General features: G+C 36.9%; 1 protein-coding gene across 1 annotated transcript in view; it reads right to left on the bottom strand.

Annotated features, from left to right (window-relative positions):
- The window catches only part of C3H8orf34 (chromosome 3 C8orf34 homolog), a 157,701-nt gene that overhangs the window by 110,402 nt on the left and 21,270 nt on the right, over positions 1–26,029 (bottom strand). The window contains exons 5-6 of the mRNA XM_086609319.1: positions 18,782–18,910; positions 4,407–4,435 (exon numbers count right to left, since the gene is read on the bottom strand). Coding sequence (XP_086465445.1) covers positions 4,407–4,435; positions 18,782–18,910 — 158 coding nt within the window. The remainder of the gene's footprint in view (positions 1–4,406; positions 4,436–18,781; positions 18,911–26,029) is intronic.

Here is a 26,029-nt window from a genome sequence, read left to right as displayed (position 1 = left end):
TATTCCCTCATAAATAACAGAAGAGATTGACAGTGACATGAGTGCACAAATGCATATTTTCAGGGCAGGTAGGTATTTAAATCTGCACTAAATGAATCTAGAGGATTATTTTATGGTGTAGTCCAGGTGTCATTCACTTTTTATGCACATCAGTGGCTGCTAAGTTGACATAGTTAAGTTTCCTTTATGACAAACCCAGGAGAAGAAAGGAAAGACTGAAGGACAGCTGAATCTCATCTTACTTTGGGCTGCGATGTGGTTGCAGTATGCAGCCCCTGCCAGGGAGCACAACAACATTTGTATACTTGTTTATTTAAGTAGAGTTTAAAAAGCTTAGTATTTCTAATTTCTGATATGGATTTTGAGGGAACCTTCATAGTGAGAAATACTTTTGGGTGAGAATAATTTTTTTTATTTTTGTGACTTAGAGTAGTTGTTTCTTCTATTTTATTAATTACCACCTGTGTTCACTGTAGTAATACGACATGTAAGAAGAAAGTATACCCTAGACACAGCACAGAACAAATGTTTCAACATTAACTTTGAGGATCAAAATCTGAATTATTACATCATCTACACTCAAGTCTGATTCTGGATCCCTAACAGTTGTCTACCATTATTAATGTTTACAATGACTGACAGACATTGTTAGGAATTCTGGACAAATTTCACAATGTTATGACAGGTCTCACACTATTTGTGAGAGTTCCACTACACAAAGATTAAGTAAAGCACCAATCCATGGAATATTGAGATTATGTGAAAATCTCATCTATTTAAAAAGAAAACTTTCTAGTTCTAGTATTTGCAGCTTAAAAAAAAAAAAAAAAAAAAGCTTGAAAAACATCTGCTAAGTGTTCTTTAGAGAATAAAAAGCGAGATGAATAAACATTCCCCTGCCTCATTTCATATTGCTTTAGAATGACATTAATGTAGTCCGTCTTCAACTATGGCAAGAGGCAAAGGGTGTGACTCCTTATTTTGCATCATCTGATTCAGAAAGACTGCTGAAATTAGTACAATCATATACACTCATTTTACATCTATTTCTGCATTGTAGCATTCCAGAAACCTTCTGCGTCAATGGATCTTACAATGCAGACATGTTACAGTGTAACACATATTACAGTTTATTTTGTGACATTAGCACAAATAGGGTCTTCCAGCAGCAGCAAATTTGAGAGGAGGCACATCATCAGTAGCACCATGGTCAGGGTATTCACGTAGGACACCTGAGCTTCAGTAGTATGACTAGTCTATACTTCTATGTGGATTTGAACTTCCACTTCGCAAGGAAGTGTCTCAAAAGACTTAGGAAAAACCCTGAAAGTCACAATGAATTCAGTCATTTTTCCTCTATAATTTTTTATCCAAGCTAGAATTCTGTGAATGTCACTGAAACACTAACATCCTAGCTCAACTTCTTTGTTTGTCTACATAAAATTCTTCACATTTTTGAGAAGCTTTAGAAACTAGATGCTTTCATGCATAGTTTCTGTGCAGTGGTAAGGAGGGTGAATCAATTCAAAAATTTGTATTATATTATCTCTGCACTTTAGCCTTAAAATCTATGGGTGAAAAGGCATCCCTTCTCATTTTCTTTCCTTACACAAGCAGTGCCAGTTGCTGATTTTACGTAGCTTCCATGGCCTAGAGATGAGGTCTGAGTCATCAAGAGAGACTGAACGCCAAGCTCTGCAAGTCTGAGGTAAATAAGATGAAAAAGCAGGGAATCTATACCATAAATCTGTTTTAACTGCAGTAATACTAGGATTTTTTTTTGCAATTATATCAGTGAACTCTGAAATGTTATTAGACTATGTCAAACTGAAAGCTTCCATTTTGACCTACCTTATCTGCTTGTATTCTCTCTACCTCTGTCTTGGACCAAAGCCGTAAATACTGGCACAAAGCTAGTAATAGCACATATTTGACAAGAATCTGTTGAAATGAAACACCCTTCCACAAAAGTGATTGTAATTCAGAGAAAACAGGTTTTCCAAATCCAAATGTTCAAGTAACTAAGAAACTAACTGATTAACTGGATTACTTGGAGGAGGAGTTATATCAACCAACAATACCAATCAAGTACGCTCCTGACAAAGGCAGCTAGAGGTTACTGCAGCCAGAAAGAAATAATTTTTTTAAAAAATACTTCATAATTAGAAACAAGAATAAAGAAACATACACAAGCATTCTGTTTTCTCTGAGCTCATAGTCCAAAACATCAAAAACACCCAGCAGGATTATGAGCTCTGTCCTAATCCCCAAGCATGTTCCTGATTGTCAGGAAAATGAAATAAAGCAGAGCATACCAAAGAACTTACTATTGTGTTTAGTTTTAGGCCTCTCATGACATCTACGTAATGTCAATGTTATAAAAGAATCCAATGCTAAGCTTGGGTATCCTGTTCTAGACCCATGAGATGAACCTGAAGGGTTAAATAATGAATCCAAATCACATATGAATGTGGTTTGAAAAATTAAACAACTTCAAAAACTTAGAAACACGTCACAGGAACATTTCAGGAGCTAGCTCGTGTAAGGGATCATTCCTAAGAGGCAGGGTTCTACAGAATGGTCCTGGCTATGCTTAATTTCTTGGCTTACAACTAGTCTGGCTAGTTGTAATGGCCAACAATGTAAGTTTTAATGGCCATTGGCCAACAATGGCTTCATGGCCATTAAAAATCTTAAAGGGGCAAAATAAGAAATAGAACTGAAGTTCACTAAAGATGAAAAAGTACACTGCTTCTGTAAATCTATCCTGGAAGCCTATTGAACAATGCTGCACGAAGGAAGCATGTTAAGAACTTTATTGTTTGATTTTTTTTTTTTTAATTTTTCATGTAACTTTTTATTTCAAGAACATTCAATTTACCTGTCCTCATCAGAAACAGATGTCAAAGTAGATGCAGTACTGTAGAGGTGTCAGGTAATGTATACTATTGAATGTACATAACTTAATGTCAAGTTTTATTTAAAAACACCTACCACCTTCCAATTTTAACTCAAAAACAATAAAGTCTACAGTAACAAAAATAAACTTAACTCTTTGCTCAGACTGGATCCTGAGGAAATTCACCAACGATGTTCCCCATCTCAATTTTCACACTGAATAATTAAATTTAAAAAACATGAATGTTTGTGAACTGTAATCTATCAGCTTTTTAAAAAAAATAACATAGAAGTATGTCCTAAAAATATATATGTAAAAAGTATACGATTACAGGCTTTAGCTCAAAGTGTTTTTCCTCCCACAAACAGTATTTCACAGGTTTTCTTCAACAAACAAAACCAAATTAAGATGGGTTTTTCATACGTATTCTTAAAAGTAAGAGTTCTAATGGAAGGACTTCTAATTGCATTTCTCATCACTTCTGAGCACAGTTAAGGAAACAGTAGGAAGGCTTAGATACTGTTAATAATCTTGATATGAACAATGAGATATGGCAAGATCAAGGACAAAATGATAAGTAAAGGCCATGGTTTTGAAATGGCAGCCCCATATGCACATGACTGCACAGTTACAGTGATCAATCTTGTCTAACTGGCCTTTCCTGGACAACCCAGTGGAGATATTTTACATGCACTTGTGTCAGAAAGGTTCACGCTCTTATTTTACCACGATAAAGGAAAGATATTTTAAAAATTGTCTCCTATATTAGGCATTATTCCTTTCTCTTATATACCTTTTGATCCTCTTTCCCTGACAGTAAAGGTTTCTGATATCAAGAACACAACTCAAGGTTCTTGGCACTAGAAGCATACTGCTGTTGGCTGCTGAAACTAGGGAAGAAAAAGGTGTTCTGTTTCCTTTGGAACTTTGAAAAATTAGCTTGATTACTCTTTAGCATAGAGTTCATTACAGCTAAAACTAAAATTCATGTTAACTGTGTAGTATATCAAAAGGGCCAAAACAAAAGAGATCATTGTTTGTTGCATTCAGCAAGGATGTAAAGACTGATCCTTATGCTCTGTGCATTCCTGATCAAATCTAGGGAGCAAAAATTATTCCCAAATATTCTCGCAAATCATATCTGAGAATGTAGAATTCATGACTTCATGAATAAAAGGTATTTAAAATTAAATGTTTCCAAAAGTACACAAAGTAACCCAATAGATAATATTAAGCAAAGATCAAAAGCATTTCCATGGCCTCATTAAAAGTCTCTTAAACTCGGTGAGGTTTTTTTTCCCATAGTTGACATCTCATCCTGGATCAACCTCTTAATGTATCAACATATACTGTACTTACCCATATAGGTTTCCATACCCAAACTTGCTCTGAACTCAACAGAACTTAACTGTGTATGCCAGGACAAGGAGATGCAGCTCTCATTGTCTAAAATTATCAGAATCATCTGTCTTTTTGTACAGTTCATTAGGCATACAGTAAATCTTACCTTATCAAGCTCATCAGAAATAGCAATGCCTGAAAACAAAACAAATTTAAAAAGAAAAAACAAAGAAAAATATTTAGAGACATTCTTTCTATAAATGTCTTTTACTATAGTAAGTAAATAATCTGAAAAGTTTACATATTGTTCACTGCACACTGCTGTACCACATAATGTATCATACTTTGTTCTGTTAGTGATATTGCCTGGAAACAATATACTCTCAACTTTCCTCAGCTGCATTATTATCAAAATGAGTTTTCAAAAAACTATGGAAATGGAAACAGCAGATGTGCCAGTAAAGTGGCAATGAGCTTAAGTATACTTCTACCTGCTTTCTAAAATTAAACCAGCAAGATAACATTTGCATATGGACATATTATTATGCAAATATCACCCTGACCAGTATGCATAAAATCATGTTGCAATTACAGGATAACATGGACATGACTCTTCTCTTTCTTCATGGTTCAATGTAGAAACAATTCTATGAAAACAGATGGAATTTAAAGAGGAAAATCTCAAAGTAAAATTTCACAATAAAATGCAAGAGTTTTTCTTAACCCTCTGAATAGGAACCTGTTTATTTGTTCTTGTCCCTTGTGCTGATGCTTGCCTGAGGCTTTCCTATGCTTGCTTCCATCATATCATCTAACTCTTTTAATTATGACTATCCTGTAGCACATCAAATATGCACAGCTGGTCTCAGAATTTTTAACACATGTATATGCCTCAGTCATATCACATTGGGAGATCAAGTAATCATACATTTAATGTTACCATGTTGAAAATTCTCATGTATTGAAAGTAAAGCATTTCCCAGGTTCCTACGAGGTTTGATAAGAAACACTTCCAGGCTAGAACTTCAATCCAAAAACCAAAGAAAAGCATCTTCTGGTGGTGAAAATAAAGTTGAGAAGTACCCATGCATAGGAAGAACACACACTTGAAAATTGTTTTCTAATTCATACCATGTTATCAAGACAACTTCTTCCAAGGAATGCAAGAGATGATATTCCAAAATATGTAGTATTGTCTGAGCGGAGAGTTATTCTTTCTAAAATTACACTAAAGATTGCAGCAGTATACACTTATTTTCACAACGTTTTTTTTTTTTAGTATTTGGTATACCATAACTACATAAATTATTTGGTTTTTTACTGTGCTTTTAATAATTAACTCTATATGGCTAATTCTCAGTTTAGATTACTTCCTTATATTGAGTTTTGTTTTAAAAACAGTGGAGCGCTAGGGGAACAGCAATTATATTTTTAAGAGCTCATAAACACATAAGAAACATGTCAGGAGCTAACAGAATATTTTCAGTCATTCAACAGTTTAAAAGTAGATTGTATTGAAAAAGATCCATTTTGCCTAACCCTTCTATCTCTCACAGCAATTAACCCATTTTAATAACCTCAGACTTTTATTTATGCCAGACACTACACTAATGTCCACACAATATAATCAGCAGATCGCACCAACCTGAATCATTCAACAGGGCTTCAATGTGTTATGAGTTTCTTCAATCCCCGATAGGTATTTACTAAAGAGAAGATAACTGCACTCTTGGAGGTAGTAAAAACATAATTCAAGGTTCTCCTTATCTCAAATTTGAAAACCTGATCTCCGTCAACCAGCTCTCCATCACATTGGATATATTTTGCATAACCAAGGTCACTCCATTTTATAATCACAAATGCTCTCTCTAAACAGAGAAACTACCTTTTCTCAGCTACTTCCTATAATGTTAAGACGGTTCATTTTGGTTTCATATGGGTTTATTTCCTCAGATTAGAGGTTGGTACCCTTTTCTTCTGCTTTCACAGATGCTCTGTGAATGGGTCTTTCAAACCTGGGAGTGGACACAACAATTCTTCCCTGTGCTGACTTGTTAAAAATACTTATTTTTAAGTACACCAAAAGAAACTACAAAAGGTAATCCCTGCCATTTCCAAAACTCCATTAAAAAAAACCACTAAATGCTTTTAATATTCAACTGCCTATGTTGCTAATCAAAGATCAATACTGAAAGTACCAAATAGTGAAACTGTACATACAACTAAATGCCTCACATAAAAACCTCTACTAACTTCTCTGGTTAAGTTACATATAAATACATAAAATTGAAAAACATCCATAATCTAAATGAGTGCTTTTAGTAAAATGCGTTTTTGTACGTTCCATCAGTTCCCCAGAATTTACTCTGAATTTAGAGAAGATTAAGCTGAGTAATTTAATTGATCAGAATGCCTCAAGTTTCTTCTTTACTAAATTGCAAACAGCAGCAAGACAGCAGAACTAGATGTTTTTCTTAGCTAAGCATGCGAAGAGATAAAAGTTTCTGAGGATATCTTGCCAAAATAAAATTTCAAAAGTTTAGAAAGCCTTTATGTTCGCAATCTCAGAATTAAACTTGCAAACTCTTTTTATCTCTCCCTCACTGACGTGACATCAAGAGAAAACAAAAAGGATTCGTGGGAAGAAATTTCTTAAGGAGTTTGTTATAGTAATCTTGGCACGGTGAATCTTCTGGAGGTGGGATTTACCATACTGCCAGTCATACAGATCTTTGTGCTATGGCTTCAGCTCCATTAACAAAACTCCATTAGTTACTGATAATACAACTCTATTAGCAGAGACTGGGATAAATCAACTCATAAAAAGGTGGATGTAAAAAAGCTTCTCATTTTCTTTCAAGACATTACTGCACCACACACTTAGTGTGACCACTCTCATCAATTTTCTTTTGCAGTTGCCAAACTGACAAAATGTCATGGCTGAAGTTGAGAAGGGGGGACTTGCACCCTGTGTGCAGTAAATAGAAAACCACAACAGTGAGGTGATTTGAGTGCCCATCTCAAGTGGAATTGTATAGAAGACGCCAGTTTTCACGAAACAGTTTCTCAATTGCATATATTACCATAACATTAAAAAAACCCAAACCACCTTAATCCAGAATCTGGAGAACACAACTAGAGATAGTCATAATTATTCATACAGGAGTATTTAAAATTTATATTACTCTCTTAACCCTTAGCACACTCCTGACTTTTTGGTAGTCAAATAGGTTACTCTCCGTTCCTTTATTTCCAAGAAATACATGGACAACCTAAAAAACTTGAATTTCTTCAAAGTAATGTCAATAATTGTTTCAATCTTCAGTTCATGTAATTGCTAGTATCCAGAGATCAGCTTTCTTCAAAAAGAAAACCCTCTTTTCACCTAGTGTATTTGACAACAAACAATTGGTTGTGCTTTCTGTACCTTCTATAGTTTTTTTTTCATCTTTTTCTCTGTGGCTTTCATACAAAGTAAAAGAGGGAAAAAAAGAATTATTTATATATTCTAAATAGGAAAATGTCATTGTAAAAATCACAGAGTACTAGAGACAAAGGGACAGGCCATTCCATGAAACTACTTTAAATGGAAGCAGCCATGTTTCAGGTTTAGGCAAAACATCCATATGTGTAGCCAAAATGTCCGTACACTAAAAACTTTCTACCTAACAATTTAGTCACTTGCTCAAACGATAGCCTTTTTTCTGCACAGCTTATCCTAATCACCAAAAAGTTCTAACACCAGAAAACCTGACACACCTTGTTTGTTTGTTTCTGACTTCCCTCAGCTTAGATCATTTAAAGCCTGACTCTGCATGCTGGTGAAGATAGAGAAGTTTTAGGGCTCAAGTCACTGGGCAGTGGATAAGAAGGGGATTGTTGAAAAAGTTCTCCTCCCTTTGTTGGGGAAGTCCTTCTTACGTCAAAGGCAAATCCTTGAGAAATAAAGGAGTATGGCTTTACCCTTTCTCTCACAGGAGCTGCTTCTCACAAACAACATTTGCTATGGTTTTATATCATACTATGATTGACAACTATACAATGGTCCTACCATTCCTACTTTTTGCAATGAGAAAGTGCAGTGTTCCAACTAACGGGGTGAGAGGTTTGCTTGCCACCATCAGCTAGGGCTCACAGACAAGGTTTACAGTGGGAATTAATTAGGCACCTAACTGCCAATTTTATGTCCTAAAAAATCCTCCCTTCTACAAGTAATTAAGGGAGCTGAATTTTGATCAGGCACCACAAGTAGCCAGGCCACTCAGCTGTCTGGTGAATTACAGAGACAGATTCAGGGCACTCGTTTCTACTTTTGAGTGTAATGACCCTCTGTGCTGTAAGGGTGTTGGAACAATGAAGTAATTGGCCTGAACATGCTTTCACGGTCCTTCAGAAATGCTCCACAGCCACAACAACTGCCATCTCCAATCAGCAACAAACCTGGAGTGGGGCTATTCATGCTAGCACAGCCTCTCTCAACTGGAACACTTTCATCCTGTCAATAGCTTGGTTTTTGAAGAGAACTGGAAGTACAAGGTACTCTCGAATTGCAAGACAGGTCTGGCACACTAGGATTAAAAGAAACATCCTTAGTGTTATCATGCGTCACGTACAAGACAGCCAGATGATGAGGCCCAGTCAACATGGATTTATGAAGGGCAGGTCTTGTTTGACCAACCTGATCTCCTTCTATGATAAAATGACCCGTTTAGTGGATGAGGATAGAACCGTGGATGTTGTTTACCTCGATTTTAGCAAAGCCTTTGACACTGTTTCCCATAACATTCTTCTGCAGAAGCTGGCTGCCTATGGCTTGGACGGGTGTACGCTTCACTGGATCAAAAATTGGCTGGATGGCCGGGCCCAGAGAGTGGTGGTGAATGGAGTTAAATCCAGCTGGCGGCCGGTCACCAGTGGTGTTCCACAGGGCTCAGTGTTGGAGCCTGTTCTCTTTAACACCTTTATCAATGATCTGGATGAGGGGATCGAGTGCACCCTCAGCAAGTTGCAGATGACGCTAAATTGGGAGGTAGTGTTGATCTGCCTGAGGGTCAGGAGGCTCTACATAGGGACCTGGACAGACTGGATCGATGGGCTGAGGCTAACTATGAAATTCAACAAGACCAAGTGCTGGGTCCTGCACTTGGGCCACAACAACCCCCTGCAGTGTTACAGGCTTGGGGAAGTGTGGCTGGAAAGCTGCACAGCAGAGAAGGACCTGGGAGTGCTGGTCAACAGCCGATTGAACATGAGCCAGCAGTGTGCCCAAGCAGCCAAGAAAGCCAACGGAATCCTGGCGTGTATCAGAAACAGTGTGGCCAGCAGGAGCAGGGAAGTGATTGTCCCCCTGTACTCAGCACTGGTGAGGCCACACCTGGAGTACTGTGTCCAGTTTAGGGCCCCTCACTTCAAGAAGGACATTGAGGTGCTGGAGTGGGTTCAGAGAAGGGCAACAAAACTAGTGAAGGGTTTAGAGAACTTGTCCTATGAGGAGTGACTGAGGGAGCTGGGACTGTTTAGTCTGGAGAAGAGGAGGCTCAGGGGGGACCTTATTGCTCTCTACAATTACCTGAAAGGAAGTTGTAGGGAGATGGGGGTCGGTCTCTTCTCCCATGTTATGAATGACAGGACGAGAGGGAATGGCCTCAAGTTGCGCCAGGGGAAATTTAGGTTAGATATCAGGAAGAATTTCTTTACAGAGAGGGTTGTGAAGTATTGGAACAGGCTGCCCAGGGAGGTGGTGGAGTCCCCATCCCTGGAAGTGTTTAAAAACTGTGTAGATTTGGTGTTGAGCAATATGGTTTAGGGACCCTGACAGTGCAGGGTGAATGGTTGGACTCGATGATCTTGAAGGTCTCTTCTAACCAGACGATTCTATCATTCTATGATTCTATGACTACCAGACAATGTAATAACAATGCAACTTATTAATACTTATTATACTTTAATTACTATTATCATGCCTACATTAGGCAGATTGCCCCAAAGCATGTCTCACTGCATTAGCCATGTACCTTACGGCTTTTTTGTACCTAAACTATTAAACCATTTGGTTTTCATGCCTTTTTTAAAAATTAGCATGGAAAAATTGAAAAGTTTTTAAAAATTGCTCATACATATACAAAACCATTCTTTACACAGTTATCTCAGATTTCTGTTCCAAATCTTCTATCCCTTCAGCAATCTGCAGCAGCACAATGGTAAGAAGGGAGAAATAAAGATGATGATCATTACAGCATTATAGCACCTTCTTTGATGAAAAAGCTACCTCCCAAAAGGTAGCTCCCAAAAGGCACCCTTTTGATTCTAGAACGAGCATCTCTCACATAAAATAAAAGACTTTCTGCTTAAGACATTCTACTCAATTTCTAGCTTACCAGGAATTGAACTTTCTTTCAAAAGAAAAATGAACATTGTTAATAACAATTCTGTGAGTCTTAAAAATGCAGAGCTTCTTCAAATGCAGTTCTTAGCAGTAGAGTTTTATTTGTTGCTGCTTTCTGGCAACAAATAGAATTAACCCAGTACCAAATGTCTCTCCACTCAGCGCTATTATTCCTCTTTGAAGGGTGATTTTTAAATTTCGATGCTCTTGATTCAACAGCATAAAATTAGTTTTCAAAACAGTCATAACCATAGGAGTTCAGGTCTTTTTGAAATGGCAAGTCATAAAATCCCTGCCTGCTGCATTATTCTGATGAGCTTTCCAGTAGCTTAAAAACTTGCAATATCTTCATATGCTAGAAACACCTGAAAGTACACAACAAGTGTTTTGATAAGAATGAGAGTTATGAAAATTCAGCGACATCTGTCATTTTTGCTTTCATTTGTGGTCCTTAAATAATTATAGGAAGAGATAACACTAAATAAAAATTAGTTGAGATTTTTCTAAGACTTAAATTTTCTAAACATACAACATACATCTGTCAAGCCTAATGTGTACCTAGTCACAAGAAAATAAATGCTACTACTTTAATGTATGTGAGACTACCATTATTCAGCTCAATGGGAGCAAATAGTTTATGCATTCTCCTAGAAATCCAGAAGATGGCCACAGAGCTCCCAATAGCCAGTTTTCCCACTTGTCAAACAAAGCCTTCTGGATTTGACATACAGATTTGACATATAGAGTTTAGACACCTCCAATGCAAATCTGACCAATTTGACAAAATTCATTCTCAGGATCGGCCTAGGCCAGGGAACTTATGGATGGCTGGACCAAGTGCATCACACATTCTGTAACAAACTCCAGGACAGAAACAGCATTATTATTATTATATCATTATTATGCTACTATTATCAATACTGCAGCTTTGAGCATGAACACAGGAATACCATATTGTGTATCAATAGCCCTACAGTCTACTGTCCCAATGCATTCTCCTATCCATTGTAAATCAAGGGAAGTATATGGTCCTTCATTGATGGCATAGGCCATCTCAGATTTACTTGCACTTCCCGTGGCAATACATGTGCCATACTGCAGCTGGCAGCATAGTAAATTCTAGCCTCTGTGCCTCTTTGCCCCATCTATTAAACACAAGATAAATTGAAATGATCTATTTCACACCATTCTTGGATTATAAAGGACATAAAATGGTTGCTCCGATCGCACCAAACAATGTATCTCCCCCAGAAAATACATACACAAGAACCAAACCAGCTCAGTCATTTCCATGTTGGAACTTAGGAACTTTATAGTAGATTTGTCATTGACTGTCATAACAGACATTCTTATATTAGTTCCTTTAGTTACACTGAGTAATTTTACAACTTTCAAAATTAGACATATTTCCTCCAGCAATAACTCAGAGATTTTCTATGAAGACATACTGAATTGAAGCCTCAGAGTTGTTGCCAATGAGAGGCATATATCCTTATATTATTAAACAACTATGTATCAAGCTTTTGCAGTGGTATCCATCTTAAATTAGGATAATATTCCTCCCAACATCTAGCCGTAAAAGAACATGGGAAACGGTGCCACCTACAAGGCACCACACATTAACATATCAGCACACTATGCATCAGTATAGTCACTATCTAGGAAACATGAATTTTATCTCTCCTCATTGTGGTGGCTTTAAAAAAAATGAAATTAATACCCAGAAAAATAAAACACCTGTGTTTTAGACCTGCAGCGTTTCTATATCAAATTTCTGCTTGGCTGTAATGGAGAATACAGGTTTTAGGATTTGGTTTGGTGAGCAATGAACTAGGCAAACAGACAGAAACAAAGTGCAAAGTACTCACTAAATATTATGTCCCCGACACTCTCCTAGACGAAGGTCATTCAGAAGAGAATAATCAACACTGAAGAATCACTCAGAACTCCTAATTTTAGGGAAAGGTGTACACTGCAGTAGTCTGGTTAAAGTGAGTAGCCCACAACAACCAGTAGCCAAGGACAGAGTCATAGCTCACTCTTCTCCTACCCTCTGAATGCCAATCCTGTACTTCTAAGAATTAGAAAGTATCCTATCTGAGATGATAGTCACACAAATCCCAGTCCTGCAATAGCATTAAGGAAACTTTTAGCAACCCGAATACTGTTCCAGAAAAGGACTCTCTAACTCAAAAAGAGACTCTAGTCCCTCTAGTCCTGAAACTTAAAGTAGGCTAGATTAGAATGGCAAGTACCTCCACAAAGGTAATTAAAAATTCAACATCTGTAGGAAATAGATACTTGAAAATGAAGTGACAGTGATCTCCCAGCCATATAAGCCCCACTTCATAATTGAATAGCGATAATTATGTTCACATTCTTCCTGTTTCGATCTCAGAAAATATCATTATTTTGTATTATTACTCATACATCACACTAAAAGCAAATGGATTTTATAAGCAAAGGCAGTATCGGATAACAGCTGCAGTACTGAGATAAAATTGTCTTCCTTAAAGGTTTGATTGAGCTTATCTAAAAATGTCGATCTCAAAATAAATCACAAACATTGATCTCACACAAGAATAACATGATTTTAAAGTTCAGCCTGAACAGAAGAAAGGAAGAATCCTCTACAGAATACTGATTACTAGTTTTGTGGTTCAATTAACACATTTAGGGCTAGATGCTCAACTGATCATGGATAAGTTATTTTTACAGAATAAAGTCCATTTGAGACCAACAACTGTGTATGATTGAAGAAAAATACTAAAGTATTATGTGTTAAAAGAATGCCCTTCATGAGGCGATTGATAAAAGACTAGTTACATGTCATGCAGGTGTGCCTTTGCAGTTACATCATCATCAGAAATGCCTGGTTTCAATGGAAAAATTCAGAGGTCTCTGACAAATGTTAATGGCATTCCATTCAAGTACATCTTCCATAACCGAAATGCAAATCATTAATATCCCTATAGTGTAAAAGCTTCTAAATGAAAACCCATTCTAATGTGTTTCAGAGACTGCTAAATGCATTGAAGCAGTTCACAATGTATATATTAAACTTCTCACATCCCACATACTCGTAGGTTCATCCACAAAACCAAGGACATGATTTTAGTGGTTTGCTAACATATTCTGAACTTTTTTTAAACTAGTTCTACCCTAACTGCTGTGAGAGTTTTACTCTTGTTGCTTTTCTTTTTCCCTATAAAAGGTAAATAGAACATAGCCTTTTACATTTCACTATTTCATCTTTTTCTTAAAGGGGTAAGATCATTGTCTGATTTTCTTAAGCTATGCATAAACAACATCAACTGATTCTAACATGATAAGTAGCTGTTTGTGATACTCAGGAGGGACTCAGAGATCTTTCATTCTTGGAGATATTCAAGAGCCATGGGCATGGTCCTGGACAACAGGCTCTAGGTGCCTCTGCTTGAGCAGGGGGGTTGGACCAGATGACCTCAAGAGGTCTCTTCCAACCCGAACCATTCTGTGATTCTACAATTCTTTGCAGTTTCCAGCAATATTTCCTACTAGATTGCAGATGGCTTTCTTATTTACTGACTATTTATTTACTGATTACTCCCCTTCTAAATTAAGAAACAATACAGTACTTTTTTTTTCCTATTGGTTATAGCTAGATATCATTTAATTTCTGTGCTTCTCTCCAACTAACTGACTTGGATTGGTTCCCAAATAGCTTCGATTAATGTTAACTCATCACCATTTTCTGACCTTAGAACGTCCATAGAATTCAAAGCATGATAGAATTGTTTCTTCCCCTCTGATTTGAAGTATGCATCTGGCCTTAACAAGGATTCAAACATTATGAACAAAATGTTGTTTCTCTCTCTTGAAAGGCTATGTGTTATTATGAAAAAGTACCTATCTCACAGTAAAACACGTTAAGCGTCATCAAATGCTGTTACCATGTGTAAACTGAAACATCCAATATGCACGTCTTCAATATGCACTCTAATGCTTAACTGTTCATTAAAAGATGTAAAGTTGTTCACAAGACAGGCACACTTCACACCTACTTTGCAGCAAGCTCTTCCTGATTTAGTCCTCATTTTTCACACTCAAAACACTTGTAATTCACTGTTTTCCATCTCTTGTTATTTATTTTTCCATCCTCAGAAGATGAAGGGTGAAGACAGGTGTATTCATGAGCAAGATCCTTAGCTATATAGGAGATTTTAGCTCTCTTTAAAAGGCAAACAAGCCAGAAGGGGAAATACAAAAGCATACATTTGACATAGCATGGAAATTTTCTTATTCACGATCAGTTGAGGAAGAAGAATAATGGCAATAAAGATGAAAGACCTTGCAATCGAAGAAAATGAAACATGCAAAAGGGAAATGCTGTATAATCCTGTGTGACACACAGCTGATTGGAGAAGAAAATGAAACTCGAGTTTCCCACATGAGTAGGTCTCTGGAAAATGATATACTTCAATCACTAAGCTCCAACACACTTAGACAATAATTATGGCAATACTCTTCTCCAGTCTCTCAAAAGTCATAAGACACTTTTAATTGAGTGTGAAGTCACTTTTGGTTTTTCAGATCTCTGCAGCACACAATTACTCACATGGGGCTTGGGAGGAGGGCTCCAAATATAAGGAAGTTCACTTTTAATCACTAGAAGGACTGAACATAGGAGAGACCAGACATCCGAGTGCCTGAGTCTCACCTTACAAAGCTTTCAGGCAATTCTAATTTGGTGTGAGGTGTGCAGGTTTGTTTCAAAGCAGATATCTAGACTGCATAATAAATGAAGCAATAATTCACTGGCTGTGTCAGCTTCATAGCAGGCAACGAAGTCCTGGAAACTCACTACAAGATCCAAAGATTATCTTTAAAAATCAAAATTAATTCCAGGACTTGATTGAAAATTAATTTAATTGCAAACATCTGGTTCCGTGTGGCACTCTTCCCTGTTAAAATACTGAAGAACAAAATGAGAATGTGCTGTAAAATGCCACTGATAGTACACTGTGATCATTTGCATGCTCAACTATTTGTCGAGCCCAGTGCTTGTCCCATACTGCTTCGAGACAAGATTAGTATCAAATGTAGCATCAGAGTCATAGACTTTACGGACATGCCTGTAGAATTAAAAGCACTGACCAGCCTGTCCAAAACAAGCATTAACACTGGAAAAGGCCTTATCACAGCTTTTGTAAAATTCAGCACATGGGATGCTTGTTTGGATACAGCACAGAATGAATTTCACGTGTCTTATACTTTTAGAGTTCTAGACGAGTCTCTTCATCAAAACCCTGTAAGATATTTCCTATGTGCAATCTGTATTCTACCTTCAGGAGAACAATAAAACCACATTTATTTTCAAAATTTCACCTTTGTTTCTAAACTTTTCAGATTTTTCATTTTGAATTTTTATATCATCCTAATATGTAAGAAATCACAGCACAGAACAGATTTATTTACTGAAAAGATCTGAAAATCAGGAGTACAAAAACTGGAAACAAGGACATACAGCTTAGAATTGATTTGATGCAAGTATTTAAACGATAAAACCAAAAAGGCTAAAGTGCAAAGTAACAACTATCAAAGAACAAAAAAGTCACAAGAAGAGATACTATGAATACCCTAGGAAAGGAGGACAAAGTAAAATTCAGAACTATCACATCAAAGAGAAGAAAAGCAAATAACAGATGATACAAAGAAATCCCAGTGTTCAATACTTTCACTTCAGTGTTTACAAAAGCATTAATTGTGGCCAGATGCTTAACACTAATGATTTTAAGAGGAAAAACTGCAAGCTAAGTGACAGAAAGCTGAAAGATATTCTGATGACTTAGATAAATTCAAGTTGGCAGAATCTTGTGAAATTCACTCTAAAGCACATAACTAACTAGATGAAGAAACGTCTAATCCATTAGAAACTGTCTTTCTGGAATAGAGAGGACAGAAAAGGGCACAAACTGTATCTTTTCTCAGAAAAGAAAAAGGGAAGACATGCGGAACTACTAATCAACAAGCCTAAATCTGACAGCAGCAAGAATATTTGATAAAATTGTTAAATAAACAATTTATCAACATCTAATGGATTGGAAAGGTGGTAAGAACCAGATGACATGAATTTGTCAAGAACGAATCGCATCAAATCAGTCTAATTGCTTTCTCAACTGGGAAACTTGCCTAGTGAATAAGAGGAGGAAGCAGATGTAAAATACTTCAGCTATAATAAGACTTTGTTTACTGTCCTAGATGATACTCCACTAAACAAATTAGAGAATTACATTCTAGGTGAAATCACTGCAAGGTAGATAAACATCTGGTGGGAAAAAATGCACTTACTGAGTAGCTTTCAAGGGCTGGTTGTCAGATCTGAAATGGAATCATGAAGAGGTCTGACAATATTTCCGTTAATGATCTGGATGAAGAAATAGAGAGCACATTCATGAAAGTGAACTTCGTATCAGGCTGCAAGTGATTTAAAGCACTCAGGGGAATAGGATTAAAACTCCATATTGTCTTGATAAACGATCAGAAAACATCAAGTACTAGCAAGAAACAGTGAAGAATGTTTCGTTTGTGAAATAACTCTATGAAAACTTGATTCCAGCAACACTGACCAGTTTCATTCACCTCCAGTCCAAGCGTAGCACCCAGAAGAGCTGCAGTGTTTTGCACACCAGTCAGAAAACTGTGGCAAAGAGAGGTACAGAATGCTGCAAACTGTATTTTAGGTATAAGAATGCCAAAGCTCAGTGGAATCTACACAATATTCATAAGGAAAGAGAAAGATGTAGGATTGAAGAGTGGATTTACTCTTTTATTATTGAACTCTCACATCTGATTAGTTTATATCTCCAAACAGTGAATAAATAACTCTTTCTGAAACTGGCAAAAAAAAAAAAAGTTTCTGTATTTATGTTAAGCTTGATTAGAAGTGTCTAAAGGAGAAAGGCTTGAAAATTACAAACTCACGAACTCACGCCCCCGTCAGAGTAACATGGTCAGGCAATGTTGGGGCTGCAAATCACAGCCCCTGATTGGAGGTGGTTTAGCTCCTTAGAGGCAGATAGACCAACTTACTAGAAATGGATTTGAAAAGACCCCTGTAACTATATTGCTATAATAAACATAAATATGAAAATTGCTCAGAATATAATTGATTGATGTGATCAACCTAAAACGTTTGAGAGAGACGGAATTTGGGCAAACTAGTTTTGACTATTTGACACAATTTGGGAAAATGCTGAATCTCAAAATTCTCCATAAAACAGATCTTCCATTCTTCATTCAGCTCTGTTTCTGACCTCACCATCTGCAGTCTCTCCAGTGAATCAATAAGTGCCAAGGATAAAATTTCTCTTCATGAGAAGAGAAAGAAAATATTTCTCATTCAAATGTCTCCCAGAACCACATCATACTTTGTTTTCACGTAGTATGGCAGAGAGTACTTTTCAGTCTTTGATAATTTTTAGTAGTGTTTGCTCCCACCAATGTATCTCAGAATTCTCTTCTACAGGAAAGAAAAAAAAAGCTATTCTTCATCATATCCAGTCATTCTTAGAGCTACTCCTTACATGAGCATGCTATTTTTAAACACTACTCCTCTTGGACTATGTCTTTTAGGAGATAATACTTCGGTTTTGTTAGGAAATAATTGGCCATCATGTGTTTGAGTATTTATGTGAGATGCTTTAATTTATTTATTTGAATTGTTTTTGATAACTGGAAGGAGTTAATTAAAGTCAAGAATAAAAAATATCTCATTGTTTTTCAATGACAGGTCTGATTTCCAACAATGAGGTTAAGGTTTCACAAAGGCTAATCCAATTTAACTGCTAACATCCAAAGCAATAGTCCAACTGCTGCATGTTCCCACCATTTTCCTTAAACCAGCTTCTTGTGTTGATCTATTTATGGGTTAATTCAGCTCACTAAACTAGCAGAAAAGCAATGTAACAAAAAAGGATGTGCAGGGGAAGTAATTTCAGTCAGCAGGAGAGCTGGTAAATTATCTGACATTCTGAAAGCCTCATCAACAGAAATGTAACTGCTGATGTCAATGAACTTGGTCTTAATTGAATAGAAGACCACCTTCTTGATATAGACTTCCAAATTACAATTCAGGCTGTATGGTTACATTAAAAAACTAAAATCAATCAACTTACTGCGAGAAAGATTCTCAAGGGCTTTTCCAAGTTTTTTGCTCTCTTGAAGAATATGATTTAGTTCATCAAAATCATGGTTCTCCGGTTTTGTCCTCCAATCCCATTTAGGATGCTCTATTGACCTTGGCACTAAATATACACAGATATATAGATGAAGTTTAGATTTGGTAGTTCAGATTCCTACAGTAGAAAAAAAGCTGCACAATGAGTTTACAAGCTCAAGTACCTTGAGTGGAAATTACTTAACTGTCCTCCTATTTTAACAGCTGGAAATATCTTCTTTGGTCAATGTGAAGTAAAAATGAAAACATCTATGAAAAATTGCATATTTGGGATGATTCTTATAACTGAATTAGTTGGTAAATAGGAATAATTAGTATTAAGAATTAAAACTAATAAAAATAATGCAATAACAGAAGAATGTAATAAAAAGGTTGCATACGAAGGTACTTCATTTACATCAAAATTGTGTGTCCTAGGAACTAATAAGGAAAAACCATGAAATGAAAATGAGTAGCTGGTACTTTTGGCTTTGTTAGTCTTTGATCAAAAAGAAAAAAGAAATATTTTAGACAAAGCTTTTAAAACATGTATATACATTTTAAAAAAATCATAAAGCATAGATAACAGTTTGTAAAAACAGTGAAACCAAATATGTCCCTATTGTTCATGCTGTACAGCCTATAATCTTTATTTCAACACTTAAAGTAAACAAATTCAATTTTTGGGAAGTACAGTCCTAAGCTTAGTCTTCTACTCATTATCTATTACCAAAAGCTTTGGTTTAATTTTAAAATAACAGTTTCTCAACTGCTGAGCTAACTTTACCTACAAGGGCAGGGAAGAAGAAAAGGAGTTTCTGAGATATGCAGGACCCATGATGAACAGAGCTGCATTGACCAAAGTGAATATTTTGAACAATCTGTAGAAATTAAAACAAAAATTATGCTTTCTCTGGAACTGCATTTTAACATGTTCTTTTTGCTAATGTTCTGAGCTAAGCAATCTGCTAACTTCACCACCAAATACAATTGTTGGGTTGTCTCTAAACATAGCATTGCTGTGACGAGACCTGCACGTGCTGGTGTGAAGATGATGCTTAGTCTATATCCCTAACAGAAAGGATCAGTTGTATTTATCAATGGTTATAATTACTCACCTAAAAATCGCTTCAAAAACAAAGCCTATAACGTCCAATGTATCCTGGCCAGCTTTGAAAGTTTTATTTACTATTTTGACAGCTGTGAACTAATTTATGTTTACAAACTTCATTTTCATTACATGTTAAGAAGGAAACTTTCAGACTCCTACAAATTGTGCAAAAAAAGTGGTATCCCATGATCATTTGGAGTTGCAGAGTGCTTTTATGATGGTATGGGGAAATTACGCTCAGACTTCAAGTTCTGGTAGCTGTTACAAAATGTGTTAAATAACTGCTGCGATTTAAATTCTCCTTATTGCTGACTGCCCTCTGAGTGAATATAGAATCACTTTGGATCAACTCCACAAGGAAAAGCTGGAGTTAAGTTAATAGCCATCTTTTCCAGGTATGGAAATGGGACAATGGTATGTTTAAGTCCTTCTCTCACAAAAAACGTGATCCCATCTCTCATGGACATAAAACAAGATATCTTCAAACTGGACATCTATACAAAGTCCAACAACCTAAAGTATGTTCTGATCTGTAACACCCACTCAGGAACCCGGGTAAGTATTCGGGAAGATAATACATCAGACTGCAATTACAGACAGTCTTAAAGACAGAAGACAAAGGAGACATTAACAAGGACCTACAGAGATAAGAGTAGGTGGAAATAGACACAGGAAGCCTCAATAAGGAGTAGGGAAAGGAGGAGCAAGTTGGAGTGTCAGAGTCCGGTTCTGCTTTGTGTCAAAAAAGACAAGTCATGTTATTTCCTTCTGAGAACAATGGAAATAATGAGCTGTGGTGGTTCCTAGTGAACAAATACAGACATTAAGGTATTAGGGTAGTTACTAGCCTCTTCTCAGATGGACAGCTTATAATTTTAGTTGATGTTTTTTCAATGCCAGTAATTTAATTTATAATTCCCTGGTTTAGGAACCACTATATTCATTAAAAGTTATCTAAATTTTGTGTGACCAAAAATTGCCTCTATTCATACACCCTAACATAATTAAATTAAATAGCACAACTTCAGTATTTGTCATCCTTTTTTTATTTACAGAAAACAAAATGTGCCTTTATTTTTTCTAAACTTTTACTAAATGTAAAAATAAATATTTAGTAAACTAGAAAGAAATTCTACAATAGAGATGTCTATTTTTGTTCACTTTTGTTTTATATTGAGACTACATGCTCCTTTATTGTCTGCTTGTTCAATCATCTCATCTTCTCCCTTCATTGTACTAGTCTACAGCACCACTCACTCTAGCCTACTAGCACTTTGACAGACTTTTCTTTCCATGTTTATACTGAATTCACCACACTACAGAAACCTCACAGTACCACCAAAATACAGACAATAATTTAATATAGTAAAACCATGTACAAAGATGACCAAACCTTAGAGCTTACATGTTGCAGAAAATTTCAACAGGTTGGAATTTGACATCATGTTAATTTGAAACAAATCACACTTTTCAAAATACCGAAGGACAGAATTTCTGAGAAACCATAGGATTCTGAAATAAAATTTGTTACAGGACAGAAGCTGAATGAAACAAACATAAGTTTGACTCAACAGCTGTGGAACTTCCAGGATCAGCAACTGATGAGTATATGGACCAACCTGCATCAGGAAAATGAGAGTAACAAGACTCCGTTTTTGGAAAGTAGGGAAACTTGCCCAAGAGACAATGGTCTGGTCCCTAGTTTCAGAGAAATGTCCCACAAACATGGGAAGCTTCAACTGCATCTCACTAGATAAATGTTGGGAAACCAGTCAAAAACATGGTGGAAATCTGCTCTGCACGCTGCTGTAGCACAGTCTGTGTTTCAGTGAACCATTTTGTACTTCAATGAAAATGTATCAAAACAGATATGCTGTCATGGAATATTTATGAGTTTCAGTAGAATTTGTTTCAACAATGACTTTGGCTCATTCTATTGAGCCAAACTGAGGGGGAAGTTAAGCAGAATTAGAACTGACTGAAATTGTTATTACTTCTAGAGAAGACATAGTTCTTACCTACTCTTCTAACTAATGAATGGGTACTAAAACTAAAATCTTCCCCATGACATCACGCGATGTGTCTCTCCTTGCAAGGTTCGTTTTCTGCTTGCTTACAAATGCTTTTAAAATATAAACTTGCATCTTCCCAACTATAGGATCAACAAACACTGTCTATTTTCAAATGGATGGCTTTGTGTGAAGCATACAGAACTGTACAAAGACCATATGACTCTTCCTTGAGATCTTTTGAAATACACGATCTTCTTTAGTACGTATGAAATCCATCATACATCATTTCCACGCATGTGAAGCTGCACACTTAGTAAGATAATTTCATAATATTCTGACCTTCCTCTTTATCATACTCACTTATTCCTCAAAATCATCATATCAGTAATTTTAAATACGTTATAAGATTACCTGCTTCAACCTCATTTCTGTTATTTCAGAGACTTATGTAACACTTTCTCTTGAAATTATTTCCCTGTAATTCAGAAGATTAATTTCACCTACATAATAGCGCTTGTATATAAATATTTAGGATTTCCCTTTATAGAGCTGAGGCTTCCTCATCTCATCTTAGAAGCCTGCAAAGACATGCTTTCTAGTATTCCTGATTTTCTGGTGGTGCTCCTCTCCCAACAAATGCTCGCTAGATTCATTCACAGATCTGTTATGAGTTCTGTCACAATCAGTAGACCTTTATTATCTACTGGATGATGGTACAAGATCAGTACTGGTTTTATACACCTATACATGTCTTCTCAAGACATGATTTGCAGACAGAATCAGACCAGTTGCTCATTAAATCCTACATTTCGTTAATACATTCTATGACCATCTCACATGGCAAAGAACAAAAATACGTGTGTTATTATTGCCTGTAAAATTACTCATGTATTTCAATCTCACAACAGTATTCAGAATAGAGTTCTTTGATACTACAGTCAAACTGGTTTACGCAGTACTTGGATATTGAAAGGCTGAGAAAACAAACGCCTACAGTCCTGGACTGACCAAGGGCAATCAGAAGTATGCAACATTGTAATTGTAAATGGCATATCGTGAGAATGGTGAACTGAAGCAGAGTGAAATGATGATCTACAATCTGATTTAATATGTAGGTGGTGAATAGATCAACATACTTTGCCTAAAAGTAGCTTTCTGGGAAGCACAAAGTCTGTTTCACAAAGTATTTAGAAACTTCCATATTTGTTCTTCTTCAAATACAGAATGTGATCATCTAAATATTTCATTGAATATATTTATATATACACAAACACACACACACCAGGAGCCCTAGCTTCAAGCCTCTTCTCTTGCTAGACAGCAGCAGCAGCTTCTGCTTAATTATGTTTTTGCACACACCAAACAAGTGATCAGATCCCTTAGATACCAGGGTTTCCTGTTTGCCTGTTTGTTTCAGGTGTGACTGAGATCATAACAGGTAGGAGGAGGGACTGAAGCAATCTTTCCAGTAAAAAAGTTGAATGCATAAGGAAGAGATATCCATGCAGGAATAATAGGCACACTGCAGTCAACATCAGCTCTGCTGAAGGAAAAAAATATTTCCTAATTAAACAAATTCTCCTAATGTTTCCAAAAATTCCTATAAAATGACATTTCTCAGTTCTGAATAAACTTACAAGTTCAGAATCATTTGAACAAAATGATCATAAGACAAAAGCTCTGTGACAGAACGTATTACAGCTGATGGACTCCAGTAAGTTTTGGGTTTGTTTTGGTAGTTTTGGGGAGTTTTTTAGGTTGTTGGACATGGGGATTTGTTTGTTTGTTTTGCATACAAATTTTAGGTCTCAGCAGGTCCAAAATGTTCTGTTTCTCAGATGAGTCTTTACTACCTCTTTGGAGAGGTTTTGGAAAAAACGTACAATGACAACGAAAAATATTTTGAGATACAAGTCGAAAGCGCAAAATAAATGGAATATGCTGGGCATATCTGGACAGAGTAATAAATGGCTTCTGAACATGATTGCTTTTTGCTGATCTGAGTGGTTGAAGGGGCATACAGTTGAAGGGCCACTGGTTTTGGCATAAACCCAGCAAACAAAAGCCAAAAAAAGTCAGTATTAACTTGGTCGTTGGCAGAAAATAAGAGAAGCAAGATATGGCAAAAAAATACATGGCTGAAACCAGACTCCGTGATAGCAATTTAAAAAAATGTAGTTCAAACACACAAGGTATTTTCAAAAAGTTGCAGAGACAAATATTTGCAGGGGAAAGTCATGAAAATAATAGGAGGAATCAAGGTTTAAAACAGCAATATGGAGAAAAAAATAGGAAAGGTCGTAAACAGAAAAGCATGGAATTGAAGGATAATTAGGCTGAAAAGGACCTCTGAAAGTCTTCTAGTCCAACCTGTGGCTCAAAACTGGTCCATTGAGGGAAGGTTGCTCAGACTACCTACTTGAGCTTTGAGTATCTCCCAGAATGGAGATTCCACAACCTCTCTGGACAGCCTGTTCCAGTGGTTGACTGCCCCTGCCTTTTGTTGCCTCTTGTCCTTTCACCACCACACACCTTCAAGAAGGATCTAGCTATGTCTTCTCTACCACCCTCGAGTGATGGTTGATGGTGACAATGAAATCTCTCCCCAGCTTGCATTTCTTCAGGATGAACAAAGCAATTTCCTTCAGCTTTTCCTTGTCCATCACGTGCCCTAGCCTCTCACAATCTCGGTTGACCTCCACTGGACTTGCTCCAGTAAACCATTGCCTATCATGACACACTCCAGATGCTATCTCAAAAGTGTAAAATAAACACTGCTGGCTTAAACACTTAGCTTTTGCTAATGTAGCCTAGTATGCAGCTCACTTTCAGAGCTGCAAGAACACACAGCCACAGCTGGTTCATATTCAAGTTCTCATCCATCAGCACCCCAGGTATTTTTCTGCCAAGCTACTTTCTAGCCAGTCAGATCCCAGTTCATACTAATGCTTAGGGTTGTTCCATTCAAGATACAGGATTTTGCATTTGCCTGTGTTGAACTTCATGAGGTTCCTCTCAGCCCATTCCTTAAACTTGTTGAGGTCCCTCTGAACAGTAGCCCTGATATCCAGAATACCAACCACTTCTCACAATTTGGTCTCACCTGCAAACCTGCTAAGAGAACATTCAGCCTCATCGTCCAGGATGTTAAGAAAGATTTTTACATGGTATTAGTCTCAGTACCCGTCCCTTAAGCATGCCACTAGTGACAGGCTTTCCAACTGGACTTTGCATTGCCAGTCACAACCTCTTGAACCCAACAGTTGAGCCAACTTTCCACATATCTTCTTGTCCACTTATCCAGTCCGTATCTCACCAATTGAGTTATCAGGATACTATGGGAGACTGACAGAGGTTTTGCTAAAGGCAAGGTATTAAACATCCACTGTTTGATTACAGGGGCAGTTGTTTCATCTAAGAGGGCAATCATGTTGATCTGATCAGGTATGCATGATCTCATAAATCCATGCTTGCTGTTCCAAATCACATTTTCCTCCTTACTGTGGCTAGGAACACCTTCTAGGAAAATCTGCTTAATACCCTTCCCAGAGAGTAAGATTAGGCTGATCAGCTTGTAGTCCTCAAAGTCTCCTTGTTGTCCTTCCTCAAAACTGATGTGATGTTTGCCTTTTTCTAGCCATCAGGAACCTACCACAATCATCACGACCTTTCGGTGATGATAGAATGGCTTTGCAATGACATTGATCTCCTCTCAGCACGCTCAGAATAAATCCCATATAGTGACACATATTTATGTATGTCCAATTGCCTTAAGCACACCCTAGTTCTATCTTTCTCTGTTATAGGTAGAGCTGCACTCCCACAAACTCTCCTGCTACACTTAGAGACCTGGGAAGCTTGAGAGCAAGCCTTATCAATTGAAGAGCATTATTAGATGCCCTTCAGTCCACAAGGACAGATCCTTGAGTCCAGCCTTATATTACGGACGTATAAATTATCTCCTTGTTTGACATGTGACCTGCTACTTCAGAGTGCCCAGCCTCCTCTTTGTCTCTCTCCTGGGACAACCTAAGGATCAACAAGCATGAAACTTGTAGTAGGCACACAAATTAAGGGAATGACG

Source organism: Tauraco erythrolophus, chromosome 3 (genome assembly GCF_009769465.1).
Source record: "Tauraco erythrolophus isolate bTauEry1 chromosome 3, bTauEry1.pri, whole genome shotgun sequence".
Taxonomy (NCBI): Eukaryota; Metazoa; Chordata; class Aves; order Musophagiformes; family Musophagidae; genus Tauraco; species Tauraco erythrolophus.
Note: the sequence above shows the minus strand (reverse complement) of the source record. Positions and strands in the feature narration are given on the sequence as shown.